Source organism: Sciurus carolinensis, chromosome 4, assembly GCF_902686445.1.
Source record: "Sciurus carolinensis chromosome 4, mSciCar1.2, whole genome shotgun sequence".
NCBI lineage: Eukaryota > Metazoa > Chordata > Mammalia > Rodentia > Sciuridae > Sciurus > Sciurus carolinensis.
The window spans coordinates 168,164,608-168,183,434 of NC_062216.1; the positions used below are offsets into that span (position 1 = coordinate 168,164,608).

Here is an 18,827-nt window from a genome sequence, read left to right on the forward strand (position 1 = left end):
CCCACCCTGGCTTCTGCTGGGCCTGTCGCCTGCCATGCCCACTCCGCCTTCTCTGTCCGTCCTTCCAAATCCCGCCTGTCCGCAAGGCCCAGCCTCCAGGCTGAGACCCCGGAGCCAGGGCCTGTGCTCCTGGGCTTCTTCAGCTCGTCCCGGTTCCAAAGCACTTTCCTCCTGCTGTGACTCAGGTCTCAGCACCTCCCCGGAGGCAGTGGGGCCATCAGTGTCCCAACCCGGCACCCGCGGCCTGGGGAGACGGAGGCCCAGGAAAGGAACGTGACTTGCCCAAGGTCACGTGTTGAGCCATGAGTGCAGCCAGGGCAGACTGGACCCCAGAACCCCAGGCCAGGCTTCTCCAGAAGGGGAGGTGGCCCTCCTCCTCCAGCCCTTGTCTAATGGCACCGTCCAGACGGGTGGCAGGCTTTGCTGGAAGCAGCAGCAGCACATGTCTGAGAAATTGTCCGTTTCCCTCCATCTGGTGTGGAGAAGGTTGTTCTTCTCAGCAGTGAGAGTCAGCTCTGAAAGTTCCCGCCCCCAGGGTGCTCCTGCAGGCCAGAGTGGATGCTCACTCTTGCTGGTCAGCATGGGTCACAGGAGACTCCAAAGGCAACCTTAGGAGTTGTCACAGGGAGATTTTGGAGTAAAAAGCTGCGGGGCGGAGGCTGCCTGCCATCCAGATGGGGGGCATTGTGAGGCCTCTGCAGGAAAGGGTCTTTTTGTCTGGGTCTTGCTGCATGAATAGGAGTTTTCCAGAACAGGGAGGGAGTTCCAGGCAGAGGCACTAGCGCAGGAGCAGCGAGGAGTTAGTGTGGCTGGAAGGGTGGGAGGTGGGGCTGGTGGCAGGGTGGGAAGTGCCAGGCTAGAGCACTCACTTGTGATGCTGGGAAGGATCACTGACAGGCAGACGCACTTGGTAGGTAGAGGTGCCCATCTTGGAGCAGAGCGTGGGATGCTGGGGGAGGCCGAGGCCTGGGCCCCGGTGGGGCTTCCCGCAGGGGCCCGCTGATCCGTTTGTTCAGGAGTGGGACGCTTGCCGAGCCTGAGTGGACGGCCCCTGGGGGGGACGGCCCAGGAGGGCTACCAGGTAGGCCTGGCACCCAGAGGCGACCCCAAAGGGTCCCCAGCTGCTGGAGGGGGTTGAGCCACCCTCCTGCGACCAGGGAGGAAATGCCCCGACCCAGGACTCCGAGTGAGTTTGGAGTCCAGGGACACCAATGGCCTGGAGCATGGCCGGGGACGGAGTGGGCCTGGGGACAGAAGGAAGTTTGTGGTCTGGATTCTGGGGCCTGGGGCCGGGCTGCAGGGAGGAGGCCCTGGTGTTCATACAGCCCTACTACGTGCTGGTGCTCAGCCACTGGAGACTTTGCCTGATTGACAGATGAGGGCCAGAGAGTGCAGGGCCGCGCAGGGCCACCCAGCCTGGCGGTGGCAGTGATGATGATGGTGACGGTGACGGAGTGGCAATTGATGAGGAGCAGAATCAGGGAAGCGCCCAGCCTCAGAGTGGGGGTCTGTGGAGGAGGAGGGGACGGCGCGGTCCCATCCCGGAGGGCTTCCTGTGGCCACAGGGGCGTGAGTTCCAGTCCTGAGCACAGGGCTCCTGGTGGCTCCTGGCCCGGGGAGAGAGGCGGAGGGCCCAGCCCGGGGCCCAGCTCCGTGGGACCAGATGTGTAGTTGTGTCTCTGAACTTTGGTTGAAATTTAGCATTTCTTCTGTTAATTGGTGAACCCCCCGCAGCTCCAGTGACAGCCACCATCAACGTCACCGAGCCCTCCTGGTGGCCGTGGAGCTTAGAATCCCACACACGTCCACCACGGCCACGCGGGGTCCCCCAGGATGGCAGCGCGCGCACCTGTCGACAGCTTGCTTCTAAACACATGCTGGTGACCGTTCACCGGAACAGGCTTCCTTTCTGCTCCTAAGCCTTAAAAGCATCGGCTCGAAACATTGTTCCGCGAAGGGGCTCCCGGGACTGTCCAGAAGGTGAGGGGGCAGCTGCCGGCCGAGGGCGGCAGGCGGAGTGAGCGGCCAGCGTGTCTGCGGGAGGTTCCTGGGGTCAGGCCTCCCCTCCCTGGTGCTGGGTCCCCAGAGCCCTGCGAGCCAGGCCCCAGGAGGGGGCGAGGGGGAGACTCGGCAAATGAGGAGTGGGGGGCCTTAAAGGCCAGCAGAGAATCTCCCCCGGGCAGAAATGCTTCCTTGGCGCCTGCAAGGGACGGGGACCTCACCGCCGTCTGAGGCTGCCATGACTCTCCACGGTGGCTGTAGGTGGGCTTCACACTCAAGATGGTCACACTCCGCTCTTGAAGAGACACCTGTTGGGGAGGGAGGACACCCTCGGCACCGGGACAGCTCAGGGCCCTGCCCGAGCCACCGAAGCCTTCCCCGCAGGTGTGCCTGCCTTGTGGGTGGGTTTCCGAGGCCAGGTTGGCCATGGGCAGTGGGACCCTCGGCCCCCCAGGCCTACCTGGTCCTTCTCTTGGGTAGTAGCCGAAGCAGGGACATCAGGCGAGCGTCCCTGACCAGAGCCTCCGTCTCGAGGCCCCTGCACCTTGGTCCTCCTGGAGGCCGGCAGCCTCTCCCCCATCGCCTCCCCTCCCCACTGTTGCTCGGGCACCGTGGCCTGTTTGCTGGGCATCTGGGAATCAGAGTCCTGCGCAGACCAGCGAGCTCCGTGATGGGCCTCTAGGAAGTGGGGCCGGGCCAGGAAGGAGGGTAGGGCGGGAGGGAGGCTCACTCCCTGCGATGGCCTCCGTCCACTGAGGCAGAACCAACCAGGCCTGGCAGGGCCGTCTGTCCTGGGGGTGCTCCCCGCCACCGGAGGCTCGCACACTGCGGAGGCCGGGGACGCAGGGCCATCTGCCCAGCAGCTTGCGGTCCCGGCTCAACTGCTGTGTCATCTTGGCAGGCGCTGCGGTCTCTGGGCCTTCGCTTTCCTGTCTGTAAAGGGGGTGCAGTAATGAGTGCGGCCGTGGGCGCCTTAGAAGGCGGCCGGCGAGGTTCGGGGCCTGGCTCCGCGCTGCCCTGGCTGAGGTCCCGGCCACGCCCGTGAGCAGGAGCGTCAACCTTGCAGGTGGCCGGGAAGCCTCGGTGGAGGTCAGGGGCAGCGGCGCCCAGCACGCTGCTTATGGTGTTTTTTAAAGTTGCATTTTTATTTTTACTTACAGCTTTTCATCTTTTGTCTTTTTTGTTTTGTTTTGTTTTGTTTTTTGGGTACCAGGGGTTGAACTCAGGGGCACTCGACCACCGAGCCACATCCCCAGTCCTATTTTGTATTTTATTTGGAGACAGGGTCTCACTGAGTTGCTTAGTGCCTCGCTGTTGCTGAGGCTGGCTTTGAACTTGCGATCCTCCTGCCTCAGCCCCCTGAGCTGCTGGGATGACAGGTGTTGGCTCCCCTGCTTTTTTTTATTGAGGTAAAATATGCATGCAGTGAGCTCCCGGTTCTGAGCTGGGCCCAAGGCGTTTCCCTGGAACACCCCTCCTGTGGCCACCACTCAGGCCAAGAGCATCTCCAGCTCCCGGAAGCTCCCTCATCCCCCACCCCCACCCCATGACTGTTCCCTTTATTGTGACCTTTAGATTAGCTTTGCCTGAATTTTAACTTCACGTAATAGCATTCATACATTATTTGCTCTGTTGAGTCTGGCTTCTGTCACCCAGTGGAGATTGGTCCATGCTGTCAGTCACTTGTCTTTCGGGGCTGTATAGTATTCCACCCTCAGCAGGTCCCATGGGGCTTCCCAGTCACTGATCTGTTGATGGGCACTTGGGTTGCTCCAGGTTGGGGCTGTGACTGGTAACACCTCCATGAACACTCCAGGGTGTGCCTCATGGAGACTTAGGTTGGCACTTCCTGTGGGCACAGACCCAGGAATGTCCCTGCTGGGTGCTGCGCGGTCTGTGCTTAGGGTTTGGAGACCCTGCGGGGACAGCTCTCCAGAGTGGTCGTTGTCACAAGGATGGGCTGAATGAATGGACGAGGAACGAGTGCACAAATGACCCTCTTAAAACTCCAGGCCAGCGCCCGGCCGACGCTCAGAAATGGTGCCACCGGCACGGGGCACGTGCGGAATGGGCACCGTGGCCGTGGGTCCCGAGCAGGGGAGGAGCCAGGCTGGGTCACCTCTGTACCCCATGTGCACACCAGGTGCACAGTCTCCACAGATGCTCTGAGTCTGGCCTCCCGGAAGCAAGAAGTGGCCCCAGGCAGGTGCACACCTGGGGCCTTCCCCTGGCGGCGCAGGACGCGCGGCCCGGCCCCTCCTTCCCGGGTGTAGACAGCCGAGGCGCAGCCTGGGGATGGATTTGATTTCAGATTGATAAAAATGAAATCAAACTTGGCTGCCCCCCCAAAGCCAGCGGTCCTGCCCCGCCGTCTTCCAGAGCCCCCCGGATTACAGAAACCAGGCCTGTCAGCGGGTGGCAGGAGGGCGTGGTCGCCATGGAAACCATCAGGCTTCTGGCTGGCTCCTGGAGCGGAGGCTGCCTTCGGGCCTGCTGGGGTGCTGGGCGCTGCCCTCCCCCGGTCACTCTTCCGCTGGGGACTGGAGGTGTGAGGGACCCCAGCTCTGTGGCCTCCCTGCTGAGCTGCCCTGGCTTCTGGCCTTCTGCGGGCTCGGCGGGGGCCTGGGCTGGCGGTGCTGGGCCCGCTCAGCCTCGAGGCCTCTTTCTGGACCTGGAGGCAGGACACCCCCTGGCTGGCTGCCGTCCCCACTGCCTGTTGCGGACGAGTCTGCCTCTTCCTGGCCCCCGGTGCCCGCGGGACTGATGTCCAGCAGGGTGCCGCCTGAGGGCTGAGGGTGAGCTGCCTGCTGGCCAGGCCCAGCCTCCACTCGCCTGCGTGGGCCCTGGGAGGAGGCGGCGGGAGGAAAGGCAGACAGCCTCTAACCCTGCGCCGTGGAGGCTGAGCCCACATGGAACCTGGGGCTGGGATCGTGGCTCAGGGCTGGAGTGCGGCCCAGGGTTCCATGCTCAGCACCACGTAGAGCGAAGAAATAAAGTGAAGGCATCGTGTCCGCCTCTAAAACAAACAGGGAATCTGGAGCCAGCGAGGGGCGCCACTAACCCTGCCTCCCCCTGCCCTGCCTGCCCCCGAGCCAGTCCTGGTTGCCTCAGTTTCCTTATCTGTCAAGTGGAGGTTACGGTGTTATCTACTGTTTCCCAGGCGACCCTGCTCAGTCTCAGGCCTGAGTCGGTTGACTGATTCTTTTTTTTTTTTTTTTTGGACCAGGGATTGAGCTCAGCCTCTGAGCCACATCCCCAGCCCTTTTATTTTTTATTTTGAGACAGGGTCTCAGTAAGTAGCGGAGGCTGCCCTCAAACTTGTGATCCTCCTGCCTTAGCCTCTGGGACTACAGGCGTGTGCCACTGCTCCTGTTTTTTTTTTTTTTTTTTTTTTTTAGCCCTATTGTGAGAGGCTCTGGGACCCTGTGTGCTGGGGCCTCTGGCCCCTTGTGGCCTGTGCTTGCCATCAAGTTTAAATGAGATAGTGCATGGGGTCTTATGGGGACCCTAGCAAACAAGCACTCAAGACCACCTAAGAAGTGTTTGCAATCGTTACCATTGTGGCTGTTGTTGACCCGGTGCCCGGCACACAGCAGGCACTCAATATATGCTGATTAATCCCCTGCTCCATTCTGAGGCCCCAGTTCTGATGACGCAGGGAGGCAGGACGGTGGGGACAGGGCTGGGAAGTGGGTGAGTGTCCAGGCCTCTGGGGGGGCTTCTGGGTCCTGTTGGCTGAGATGTCCAGAGGGCCCAGAGGGTCCTGTGGCCCCCAAGGACCTGGGGTTGTGTTCTCCTGAGGCTCCAGCATCTGGGATGGCTTTTCCTGCCAAGGAACCATATTGATTGGCTGCCATTGATCTGCTTCTCCGTCTGCACTCCTCCGAGGCACGCAGACGCCCGTCAGGATCTAATCAGGCTGAACGATTGCCGTGGGGCAGCTCGGGAGGGGCACATGTGGGCCGCGGGGTCAGTGTGGGCCTGGACGCGTGGGCCGCGGGGTCAGTGTGGGCTTGACTTCCAGCAGGGACTCGGGCCCCTGGCGGGGAGAGGGTGGTGATGGTCACTTCTGCCTTGGGCTTGCTGTGTGGCATGGACGGATCTCTGCTGATCCCTGTTGGTGTCCCAGGTGGGCTCTGTTGCTTCCTGAGGGTCTCAGCGGGGCTGCTTGGTGGCACAGGTGCCCCCGACAGGAACGAGGCTCTGGGGAGGACATGGGAGGCGGTGTGTTCCCAGTGCACAGCCTCGGATGCCAGCCAGGGTCTCTGAGCCTCGCTGCCAGAGGCACTGGGGAGCCATTGAAGACTCCCTGCCCTGGTGGAGCCGGGTCTCAGCCCCCGCCTGCTCGCTTACCCAGAAATCCTGTCCCGCCCTCTCGAGGCCTCCAGCCTCCCTCACATGGTCCTGGAACTTTGCCACTGGCCGGCTGGCTCTCCGACTCCTCCGCCTGATGATTGACGGTGGGAACACTAGGCACTGGGCCAGGCCTGAGTCGCTGGGCCCGGAGGCCTGGGCTCCCTCTGACCGCCTCCTATTCCTCGCTGCTCGTCCGGTTGCACTTCAAGGAGGCCGGATCCTTTGATCCTTGAGCCCGTGGGGGGTGTGTCAGAGCTGCGGGCAGCGCCACCAGCTCCGGCCTGACTTCTGAGCCTCTCGGGGTTTGGACGGGACCCAGGCTCTGCCATCTGGGGCTTCCCTGAGTGCCTCAGGACCGGGGCCGAGCTGGCCGTCCCTGCGTGTCTGCAGCCCAGACCTGCTCCACCTGCCGCCCCTGGGACGGGCAGCCCGGGCAGCTCTGCGTGGCGGCCACGGGCACCGTTTGAGTGACAGGCTGCTGCATGACCTCGAGCGAGTCACGCCAGACCTCCAGGCCTGGTTCCTCGTCTGTCCCCAGTGAGTTGTGGTGGCAGCGAAGGTCACGTCCCCGGGGTGCCTGGCGTGTGGGTACTGCCAAGCGCGTCCCTGGGGTGCATGCGGGCTGGACAGGCGGCGCGCCTCCCGAGGAAAGGCCGCGCCAGCTCGGAGGGCCACAGGGCCTTGCAGGGGGACTCGCGAGCTGGCAGATGGCAGGCTGCGAGGGGTGGGCAGGGGTTGGCTGCAGGGACGGGAGGTCTGGGCAGGGTGGTCCGTGGGCAGCGAGGCGTTCAGGACCAGCCGCGCCGGGAGAGGTTGGCCCGGAAGCCCCCTGAGGTCGAGCTGGGACCTTGGGTGGCAGGCTGAGGCGGGAGATGGACCCATGGAAGGCTCTGAGCAGGAGAGGGCAGATCAGAGGCAGCTGGTGACCCGCATGGCTGCTCACGCGCTCGGGCAGGGGGAGCAGGCTGGGCCGCGTCTCAGCCGTGACCTTGGGCAGGTGGGTGCCCTCTGCCTTAGCGTCCTGGCTCATGGCAGGACCGTGAGGGTGAGCGGTGTGACACCTGGGAAATGCTCCTGGTGTCCGGCACATGGCAGGTGCCGCGGATTGTGGGGGGCACGCTGGAGGCCAGGCCCAGCGGAGGCCAGAGGAGAGGCCGGTGCGGAGTCCAAGAGGGACTTGAGGGCCCTGGGGAGGAGGAAGCCTGGGCGGCCCGGAGGAGAGCCCTGGCCCCGGAGTCCAGTGGGGGGCCTGGGAGTGACCCCTGCCTTCCCGGTCCTGGTTTCCCCACCTGTGGGGAAGGGCAGGGACCCCAGGCCTGGGAGGTGCCTGCGCCTTGAGCTCAGGAGGAGAGGGAGCTGGGGCGCGGGGATGCGGGGTGCTCGCTGGTAATGAGAACGTTTGAACTTCAGAGAAGTTAATTAATGACGAAGCTGCAGCCCAGCGAGGCTCAGGCGGGGGGCCCTGGCAGAGGCTGGATTAACTGCAGGCTGTGGTGGGAGGATGGCGGAGTGGGGAGGACAGGAAGGAGCAGGGCAGGGACCCCGAGGGAGGCGGCAGAGGAGGCAGAGTCCCAAGGTGAGCCAGGGGAGGGGAGGGGGCTGTTGCCATGGAAACAAGCCACTCTCCCAACAGGCAAGAGGGGCTCCCCCTCTGGGACTGGGGTCCAGCTGAGGGTCCTGCAGGCTGCTGTGGCAGCAGGGCAGGGGCTGCTCATTCACTGAGACTTCACCCAGCTCCTCTGGATGCCCTCTACTGTTAGTGCAGTGAATGCAAAGCCTGTCCCCTGGGGGTGGGATCTAGCCCTGGACAGACACAGGGAGCAAGTGGACAGTTCAGGCTGGTCAGTTGGGTGATAAGCACCGTGGGAAGAGGACAGGGTGTGACCAAGGCCACTGAGGTTGAAGGAGGGGTGGGACTTCTCAGAGCAGGTGACATGAAGTTAGAGTTAGCCTTGGAGGGTCGTGGGAGATCTCCAGGTGGCAGGACCAGTGCGTGCAAAGGCCCTGAGGTGCAGTGTGCCCAAGGCCTCGGAGGAACAGCAGGGCACTGGTGAGGTCGGAGCAGTGGTCACCCTTGCTGTGGGGAGGGGCCAGAGCAGCCCTGGTGGGCGGTCTTGGGTTCCTCAGTGGGGAGCCTCCAGAGGTCCAGAGATGGGAAGGGGCGTGCCTGAGACCCCAGAGTCACTCAGTGCCAGGGCTGGAGTTCAAATTAGGTCTCCTGGTCCTTGTCCTGCTTACCACTCTTATAGATAAGGACTGCCTGTCCACTCTGCAGCTCAGTTCTGGGGCAGGAGTGGGGGCTGTGTAGACAGCATGCAGCAGGGTCTGTCAGCATCTTTCCTCACAGACAAGGAGAGACGTAGCTGGTCTGCAAGTTCGCCCAAGAGTCTGACTTGAGTCATTCATGCTGTGTGTGGCTCAAGTCCGCTTTACCTTGAGCTGTCCTCTTTTCCACTAGGCCCCAGGGCTCAGTCAAGACCAGAGGTTCCAGTCTGGGATCTCAGCCGACTGAGATCTGAGTGTTCTCATCTGTATCGTGACGGATGGGGGATGGTCAGGTCCCTCTGAGCTCTGACTTCACTGGTTCTGTGACTAGGTGGGTTGAGAGTGGTGGGCCTGGACACAGTGGGCCAGCTGTGCTGTCAGGCTAGCAGGGCTCAGGGTGGGCAGGGTGTTTGTGGAGGTGCCGAGTCGGAGTAGGCAGGTGAGGACGGGTGACCCGTCAGCGCGTGGCTGGGCTCTCTGCAGGCTCGGGGCAGACTCGGGAGGGCCAGGGAGGGAAGGAGGCCAGAGTGGAGAGGCTGCCTGGCCCTGCTGCGCCCTCTGGGGAGCCCTGGGGTTGGGGCGGGGAGGACGCGCTGCAGGGTGGCAGCCCTGCTGTGGCCGTGCCCGGGGCCTTGTCCTTGACTGGCGGCACGTGGTTCGAGTGTGTGAGCATGCTGGTGATCCTGCTCAACTGCGTGACGCTCGGCATGTACCAGCCCTGTGACGACATGGACTGCCTGTCTGACCGCTGCAAGATCCTGCAGGTGAGCCCGCCGCCCTGGCCCCCAGCCCTTCCCTTAGCTTCCTCCCTGTAGAAAGGGCCGCTGGGAGCCATCGGGAGGACTGAAAGAGGGGTGCGTGTCCAGTGTCTACCCAGCACTTGGCGGTTTTGGGGAGAATATGGGAGAGACCCTTGCCCTCCCCTCCAGTCCTCCCTTGTCATTCCCCTGGCCCAGGGAACCATGGAGGGGCTGTGTGACCTTGGGCAGGTCCGCTCCCCTCTCTGGGCCCATCTCCTCATCTGAGGAGGACTGCATTGGGCCAGGGTCTCCCAGGCTCTCTTCCTGCTGGAGGAGTGTCCAGGCCTTGCCCGTGTCCCCTCCTCAGCCCGCAGTCGGCTCTGAAAGCTGCCCTTTGTTTCCTCCTCCTGCCGCAGGTCTTCGACGACTTCATCTTCATCTTCTTCGCCATGGAGATGGTGCTCAAGATGGTGGCCCTGGGCATTTTTGGCAAGAAGTGCTACCTGGGGGACACCTGGAACCGCCTGGACTTCTTCATTGTCATGGCAGGGTAGGTGGGGAGCAGGGGCAGCCCCCGGCTTTGGTGCATGCCAGGTGTCACTCAGACACCCCACAGGGTTCCGTGAGGTCGAGGCAAACCTGGGGGTCATGGGGCCACGGGGCCTCCTGGGTGCGGCGAGAAGGAGCGGAGCCCTCCCTTGGCCTGGGCGGGTGGACTTTGCTCCTCCCTCGGGGGCGGTCCTAAGTCCTCCTGCGCAGCAGAGATGGGCGTGGCTTATGCTAATTAGCTGCATGACCTTGAGAAAGTCCCTTCACCGCTCATGCTGTTTGCTCATCTGTGGAAGGGGAGTAAAAACAGCAGCTATGTCAAAAGGAGCTCCGACAAGTGTTAGCTGTTATCACGTTGTCATGGCCAGTGTCCTGGTCCCTCGTGAGTCAAGACCGAGGGCAGACTCAGGCGCCTCCTGGCCCCCAACTCTGGTCATTTCCACCCAGTGTGAGGCAGGGGAGTTTGAGGCCAGACAGGCCACAGAGGGAGGGGAAAAAAAAAAAAAAAGGCTCAAGCCACAGTTAGAGAGGCCAGGTGACAGCGTGGCCGGTGCCTCCTCCTGCTCTCTGGGTCTGCCCAGCCACTAGGCACCCAGAAGCCCGGGATGCGAGGGGGCAGCCAACAGTTCCCGGCCGGCGACGCGGTTCCAGCAGCGTCGTTTTCTAGCCTTGCTTGGTCAGTGTGTCCCTTGGAGGACGGTGTGCGCCCTCCCACACTGGGACCAGGAGCCCGACTGGGCCGGGCTGGGGACACAGACTTGCGTGCTTTCCGAGGAGGGGACAGACGCCCCAGTGGAGGCCGAGCAGGCGGAGCGTGCGCGTCCCGGACGGTGGTGGGACGGTAGGGGTGTGCCTGGTTCGGGCGCGCTGGTTGCGCATCTGCGTGCGCTGCTGGAGGGTGGCGAGGCCCCCGGCACGCCTGGGACCGGGATCAGGGCGCGAAGCTCTCGGAGGATGCACACCTGGCCGCCGTGTCCCCGTCTCCCTTGGCCAGCTCCCTGCTGGTTCTCATTTGGTCTGCCTGGAGAGCATCCTGAAGTAGTCTTTCAAAGAAAAGGGATGGAGCATCATTTTCCAGCCTTGCCTGTCCAGCGTGTCCCTTTGATCTGCGAGCGAGGAGGACGGTGTGTCTGTCTGTCTCAGTCGTGATCCTCCTCCCGGGGCTGGCAAACGCCCGTGCGTGCGTGCGTGGGGACACCGAGGAGCCAGGGGAGCCAAGCCTTCTGTCTCGGAGGATGAGGGGCTTCCTGGCCATGAAACCCTGTGCAGTTTTCTCTTCATCCCAGGAAGTCAGACGTCTCCTGTGGGTTCCTTCAGCTCAGAACAAAGTTCCTTTAGTTCTTCTTTGGTCGTTGCTCGTTTTTCTCCGCTTTCCTTCTGGAATCCCCAGGAGCTGGGTATGTCCTCCTCTGTCTTTCCCTCACCTCTCTCCTCTTTCCTAAGAGGTGGTCTCTCTGACTTGGCGCAGGAGGCACTTCCTTGGCTTGGCCTTGTGCATCTCCGGTGGGCTTCTCCACCCCTCCCTCTCCCTGGCCGCAGTCCCCTGGAACCCTCCCTTCCTCCTGTCCTTGATCTTCATGTTTCCCGGCAGCCTGTGCCTGCTCATGGTTTAAGGATGCGATGTTTACCCAGATCTCCTTCTGGACACTAATTAGGCTTCTTGCAGTTCCATCCTGACTCCAGAAGTACCTTTGTATTAAAGCACCATTTCCAAAAGTTAAGAAGAAATGACCTACCCACAAATCTTAGAGTGTACGCATATCACAAATTTATTCAGCTTGTTAGGGAGGGAACCGGTAGGCTGGTTATCCCCGAAACAGAAAAGCAGACATCACAGAAAGAATGTGGCCAGGGCAGGCGGATAATCAAAGGCAGTGGATGACCTGCCTGGAGCGAAACCATAGCCTTTGGGCGGGATGGAGATCTTTTATGTTGGGCAGGAATTGTGAGCATCTCACAGGATGAAAATCTGCAAGTTTGTGTGTGATTTCACGGCATTGAGACCTTTAATTAACAGGAAATAGTGAATCAAGCAAAGGTATACTCCCCTAGATAACTAAGCAGTCCACAGATAGGTCTGGTGAAGTTCGCTCCAAAATGACATTGTGAGAAAGACTGTCCTCCGTTGGCCTCATGTCCAGGTTTTAGGACAACTTCCCTCACTCCTGTCCCGGAAGTCATTTGTTTTGTGGGTTCCACCTGGGCCCCCCATGAGCACCGCCCCCTGCCCTTGAACTTGAAGTAAATAAAGATGCTGGAGATCTAGGCTGATGCAGGGAGTCGCTGGGGCGAGGTCTCAGTTTATGTCTTCTCTGGGTCCTGGGGAGGGTCTGGGTGGGGTAGGGTCCACCAACCCACATCCTCCAGGGGCCAGGGAGGGCTGCGGTGGGGTGGCTTGCAACATGTGTGTTCATATTCTTATTTTATAACAGGGCTCTGGGTTTTCACTCTGCCTTGGTCCCCATAGATGGTGTAGCTGGTCCTGGCTGGGGACCGGGTGCGATGGAGACTTTTCCTAGAGTCATGAACGTGCATGTGCTCAGTGCTGGGCTGGATACCGGGGACTCAGGTCAACCGGAACTACTCCTGTCCTCAGAGTCCTCCTGAGCCTCTGTGCTCAGGACAGGGAGAGGGCAGGAAGGAGTCACAACCCTGTGCTCCAGAGCCTGGCCCCTGCTCCCGCTTCCACCTGTTCCCGTGTCCCCAGAGCCGCCCAGCCATCCCCTGAAGTCCTTGGTGCTATAAATGTTCTGTTTCCAGAGTAACAGGCCTAACATCCCCAGGTGTTCCTCCCCTCCTGTCCTTCTCCCTCCCCAGATTACTGGCTCCTTCTTGAGCTATGGCAGGTGACACAGGACTTCTGGGCTGGAAGTGTCCTTAGAGGTCACAGCCTTCACCTCCACCTCCAGCGTGACTATGCCAGCAGGCTTACAGACCAGGGCCAGCCCCTGGTCAGTGCATGCTGCCAGTCTCCAGTCGGGACAGCCCAAGATGCTAGAACGTTCTTTCTCTCACTGAGCTGGAGTTCCTCTTCCTGTGGTACCATTCATTCAGGAGGTCAACACTTTGTGAGCACCTATGACATGCCAGTCCTCGTGCTGAGCAGTGGGGACAAGAAGACACACAGGACAGATGCCCTCTGTGATCTCACGGAGGTTCAGAAAACAGATGTAAAGCAGATAGCAGGCCGATGCCAGCCTGGGTCCATGCGGCCGCAGCGAGCGTAGAGGCCAGGAGTCCATGCAACGGGACCTGACTTCCGGGGGTTGGGGAGAGAGGAGGAACCTGGGGTGAGTGAGAGCTGACAGGTGGGGTGGGGACGACCTTTCAGGTCCAGCACAGCATGCAGAGGTCTGAGGGGTGTTGAGGAAGTGCAGGGACGTTGGAGGCCAGGCACTCTGGGCCATGAGCCAGAGGCAGGCAGGGGTCTGCCCTGCAGGGAGGGGTCACTGAGACCCCTTCCCAGTCCCCAGAAGTTCTGAGGCAGATCCTGTGCGCCCCAGCCCCAGTCTTCCTCCCTTCCAGCTGGACCATTCCCAGCCCTCCCGCCACCTGCCCAAGGTCAGCCTCCCAGAGGCCTCTACTGCTGGATGGGCCCCTGGCTGGGGAGCAGCCTCCCAAACTCCCAGGGTGGAGGAAGTGGGCTTCCCTCGCCCGAGAGACTGTAGGACTGTGGTGATGTGCAAGTGGCTGTGCACCCTGCCATCTCCATGCCCGTCTCTCCCACCCTGGAACTAAAAGCAGGCGATCTTTTAAAAACCCCAAAGCAAACTTTGCATTTGCTGCTGTTATTTTTGTCTTACAACAACCTCCAGAGCCCTGATCCAGCCGCTCCTTGCATTTGCTTCCAGCCCTGGCTCAGCCCAGGACAGTGAGCCCGGGACGCCTCGCTCTCCTCCAGCACACGGCAGAGCCCCAGGGTCACTGCTCTTCCGGTGTAGCTGAACCCCTCGCTATCTTAGCCTTCATACACGCCCCTGCCTTCGTCCATTAGGAGATCATGAAATATTCAATTCTATTCTTGTTGAACTTGAGATCCTCTTTGTCGACATGCCCCTCTGGAGTATCACACTGGTAATTCTTCCTCCTTTCCAACCAAAAACATGACGTGGGCCAGGTGGGGTGGCGCACACCTGTAATTCCAGTGGCTCCGAAGGCTGAGGCAGGAGGATTGCGAGTTCGAGACCAACCTCAGCAACTTAGCAAGACCTTCGGCAACTTAATGAGAGCCTGTCTCAAAATAAAAAATAAGAAGAGTTGGGGATGTGGCTCAGTGGTTAAGCACCCCTGGGTTCAAGCCCAAGTACAAACAACAAAACCAAAAAAGCTGAAAACCCAAACCCCAAACCGAAACATGACGTGGCCACCCTCAGCCGTGTGCATAGTCCACAGAGAGGTCTCGTTTGACCCTCAGGGCCAGGAGTGCCTCCTCGTCAGGAGTGCCGAGTGCCAAGTGCCGAACTCTGGGGGAAGGGAAAGGCAGGTGGGGAGGACTCCGTCTCCACCTCTCCGTGTCCAGCGTCTGAATAATTCTCACGGCAAGCACTTTGTGAGCGGAACAGCGGGGCCTCTGTATCAGAATGCCTGTGGTCGTGAATAATGTTCAGGAAGACTGCAGTGACATCAGTCACTCAGTTGTACTCTGGGAGCATCTTCTGAGTGCATTCAGGGACCAGCTTCCCACCCTGACTCTTCCAGGCTTGTGGGAAGCAGAAAGTCAATAAGAATTGTATTCGGCAGGCACGTCCCCTCTGTGGCTGCTGGCTGAGAGTTCTTTTTGTCCAAAGTGCCCCATCGGTGGGACTTTAAAAAGCAAAGGAAATTGAATCCTCTTAGGCATCGTCCAGGGGTGTGATTAAAAAGAACATCTACTGTTTGCTGAGTGCTCTCCGGGGTGATGCCCTGAGCCATCTCGTTGAATGTCAGATGAGCTCGGTGAGGGAGGGGCTGTGGTTCTTTCCACTTCACAGATGAGACATGGTGACAGGGAGTGTCTTGCTCAAGGTCACAGACTGGTAAGGAGCACAGCTAGGAGATGAACCCGGGGAACTGGGCTTCACGGGCTGGGACGGGTCCCGGGATGGGTAATTTGCTGGGAGTGTCTGTCAGGGGTGCATTTGGCTGCAAGTAATAGAAAACCCAACCAAGAGTGCTCAAGCAAATCCTGTTATCTTCTGTACAAGCCCAAAGTGCTGAGGTTGGTGGTTATTGGCGATGGCCCGGTGATATGGGTGCTGACATCCTTGTGGTTTTCCAGGCCTTTCTTTTGTGGTCAAAGGCAGTAGCTAAAGCAGTGGGTGTTGTGTCTAAATCGAAGGTGGAGAGAGGCAGGGCTCTGCCAGCCGGGCCTGTCCACTTGGATCAGGAAACCATTTTCCTTCCCTGAATCCCCCACCCCAGCTACCAGCACACTTGGCCAGAACTGGATCTCATGGCCATCCGGGGCTGCAGGGAGCTGGGCAAGCAGGAAGCATCACCGAACTTGGCTAAATCAACCAAGCCCCGTTTCCAGGGGGTAGGCCAGAAGGGAGGAAGAGAGAACGCACGGGGTGCACAACTCCGAGTGGCCACATTCCTCTCCTGGGCCCTGTTTCCCATGCACCCTCTGGTCAGCCGGAGCCCCTGGCTCTGCTGGGCTGGCAGGACAGGGCTTGTGCCCCACTGAGAAATCTGAGGCCAGATGCCAATGAATGCCGGCTCTCCGAGGCCGTCATGGTGCGGGGCAAGGGGGCATCATGGGCAGTTCCCAGAGACCTCTGGAGCTGGCCCGCCTCTGGTTTGGCTCTGTGTGCCCTGCCCACGGATTAGGGGAGCCCCAGGTGTGAGAGGCCCGGGGCACCCTGCTGGCCCTGCCACTAGCTTCGTACCCTCATCTTTCCTGGATTTCACAGCTGGCTCTGCCCTCTGAGGGCAGGGCTGAGGCTAATCACTGTCTTGGGGTCCCCGGAGCCTGGCCCTGGTCCGGGAGGTTGGGGGAGCTCCAGGCCATGTTCGTTTCCTGTCTGTTGCGTCTGGCACCGAATGCGCAGGTGCCTGGATCCCTTGTTGTTAGGCTGAGCTGCATCCAGTGACCGTGGACCTGGGAAGGTTGCAGTGGACTGAGTGTGAGTGTCTCTCATGTGCATACAGGGCAAGGCTGGCGAGGGCGCTGGTCCTTGTGCAGGCCCGTTTCCATGGAAAGACGGTGGAAGCCACCATGGGGGCTGTGGGAGAAAGCCACAAAATCTCTGGCTTCAGGACCAGCTCCACTCCAGAGTCCTGAAAGATGTCGCCAGACTGTGCGCCCCCATCCCACAACTCTGCTGGTTCTGTGCTGACTTCCTTCTCTGGAGCTTTTTCCTCCACGCAGGGTGGGGCAGGCAGCTCTGGGCTCACAGCCTACTCCCCGCAGTTCAGAAAGACGCTTTCCATTTCCCAACCTTCCATGAGGCCTGGAACTGCCCTCCTGGTCATCCTGGAGCCTGTCACTTTGGAGCTGGCCCTACCTCTGATTGGCCAGGCTTGGTTCAAGGCCCATCCCCTGCAGGGTGGGCAGACAGCCCCACCCGTACCAGGTGGCCTGAGAGCCAGGAGAATGGAGCTGGGAAGTCCCAGGTCCATGTCCCCTCCCAGGGCAGAAGGGAACCTGGACAGGGGGCCCTGCTTGTGTGGCTTAGCAGGAGCTGGTTTTCCTGACCGGGCTGGGTTTTCTGCAGCCACAGGAGTGTTAGTCTCTCAGACCCTGGTGGTTAGGGTTGTCAAGCCCATTTTGCAGATGAAGTGGGGGCTGGGAGGGATTAGTAGCCTGCTCCAGGTCACACAGCCTACACAGGCCAGATCTGGGGTTTAGTTGGTCGGCCTCTGAGGAGATAGGACACCTCACCAAACCTCAGACAGCTGTGAGGAAAGTCCCCTGGGAGAGACACTTCCCCAAGCTCGGGACAGCCTAAGGTGCCCCCACCCTGCTGTTGGATTCCCAGAGGCTGAGCCCACCTGCTGTGGTGCCAAGCCTGATCTGGAATCCTGAGACTCACGTCCATGGGGGTGCCCCTCGTGAGGCCTAAATTCCTTGTTTACATGGAGTTCAGATTTAACTGCATTAGTCGGGCAGCTCTGCCCAGAGATGAAGTCACTGGAGCACAGTCGCTCGCAGAGGTTTGTAGGGCAGGGTCCAGGTTTTCCTGCCACTGGGATTCCCAGAGCTGCTCTGGCCCCCTGAGACTTGTGGCCAACTGAGTACTCTCTTCCACAAGCCCTCTGAACTCTGAACCTGCTCTAACTTGGTTTCAGGGCATCGGTTTCCTAATCAGTCAAGTGAACTTAATAACCTCTGATCTGGTGTCATAGGATTTGTGTGGATATATGAGTGTATCAGTCCATTCATGCTGCTGTAACAAAATAACATAAACTGGATGACTTATACATAGCAGAAATGTACTTCTTACAGTTTGGAGCCTGAGAAGTCCAAGGTCAATGTGCAGGTGAGGGCCCGCTGCCTCATAGACACATCTTTGTGCTGAGTCTCACAGGAGGAATGGGCAAGCAAGTTTCCTTTGGCTGCCGGTGACATTCATGAAGCCCCTCTGTCTAATGACATCCCTTGGAGTTAGGATTTCAACATATGAATTCGGGTGGCAGAAGACCACAGCAGTGGGTGAGACGGCCTGTGGCCCCAGACATGCTGGCCACGGTCAAGGGCTAGTGCCTCCTCCCTAATTCTCTTCATTGTTTCCTTCCTCCCTCTCTGCACTGAACACCTACTACGTGCTGAGTGCCAAGATACCATCACAGGCTGGTGGTCTAGTTATCAACCAACACGGTCTGAGTCATTGCCGAGCTGCCTCCTGACAGAGGATCTGCAGTTCCCAGGCTCTCAGCTCCCTTCCATCAGCTACATCTTAAGTTACATTTTAAGAAGGCCCCCGTGGGCCCCTTGCAAAGATAGAGGAAACACCCTATTTTTATCGACAACACACAGAAATCCTCCCCAGGGAGGGATTTTTCCTGGAAAGACGTTGAATCTCAGTCATCTCGTGTTGCTGCTTGTCAGCTCCAAGCTTTTTTTTGCTCATCTTGTCCTTCCAGTTATTTGTTTGACAAGCTCGCATAGGGAAGCTTCCTGGGCTCGGCGCTGGGGACCCAGCTGGAACTCTGAGGCATCCTAAGGAACAGGGGCGTGTGCAGAACACACCTCGGCGCCCAGGGAGAGGGGCAGGTGAATGCAGATGGACCGGCCTGGTGTCCCTGGAATGCAGGGCAGGTGGTGGGCTGTGCTGGGGCCAAGATCAGAGGCTTCCAGAACTGGCTGCCTGGGCTCTCTCTGGCGTGGGGTGGGACCCGCAGGGTTTAAGCGGGTGCCAGCGGTCTGTGGTGACAAACCAGACTCCGCATGCTAATTCACACCACACTCTTCTGGCGCAGCCCCGTCCCAAGTGCAGAATCTGGGTGGGAGCACACGGCAGTCAGTGACGTGCCCAGGGTCACAGGTACAGGGCAGCCAGCTGGGGCTGGAGCGAGGTTCCCTGCCCTGCCCTGCCTCCAGGGTCGGGCCTGCTCTGGGTGCTGCAGGGTGTCCTGCTTGTCCGTCCCCCGCCCCCGCCAGCCCCGGGGTGCTCGTGAGCCTGAAGGTGGCAGGCCTGCCCCTGGGTCTTGCTGATGAGGGCGCAGATCACCCAGGCTCCCCGGTTCCCACGCTGGCCGGACCACTGGGCTCTTTCTGAGCCTCGTTCCCTCCTCTGCAGTCGGCGCCATGGTGGGACTGTGGGGACATTCCCAAGGCTCGGCGTGCACAGCGCCTGGCAGGCAGAGTGTGGGAAACCCTCGGAGCCGGTCAGGACTGAGTTGCAGGGATAGAAACTGGGCCCCGAGAGAACGTCCTGGGCTGCCTCTGCTCGGGCCTGTGGGTCGGGACCTCCCCTCTCAGCTCCCACCTCACGC

The 18,827-nt window shown here is 60.3% G+C and overlaps 1 protein-coding gene across 5 annotated transcripts in view; it reads left to right on the forward strand.

Moving 5' to 3' along the window:
* Cacna1i (calcium voltage-gated channel subunit alpha1 I) overlaps positions 1–18,827 on the forward strand; it is a 110,844-nt gene that overhangs the window by 34,291 nt on the left and 57,726 nt on the right. For all 5 annotated transcript variants that reach the window (XM_047549160.1, XM_047549157.1, XM_047549162.1 and 2 more), the window contains exons 3-4: positions 9,275–9,386; positions 9,779–9,912. In XM_047549160.1, coding sequence (XP_047405116.1) covers positions 9,275–9,386; positions 9,779–9,912 — 246 coding nt within the window. The remainder of the gene's footprint in view (positions 1–9,274; positions 9,387–9,778; positions 9,913–18,827) is intronic.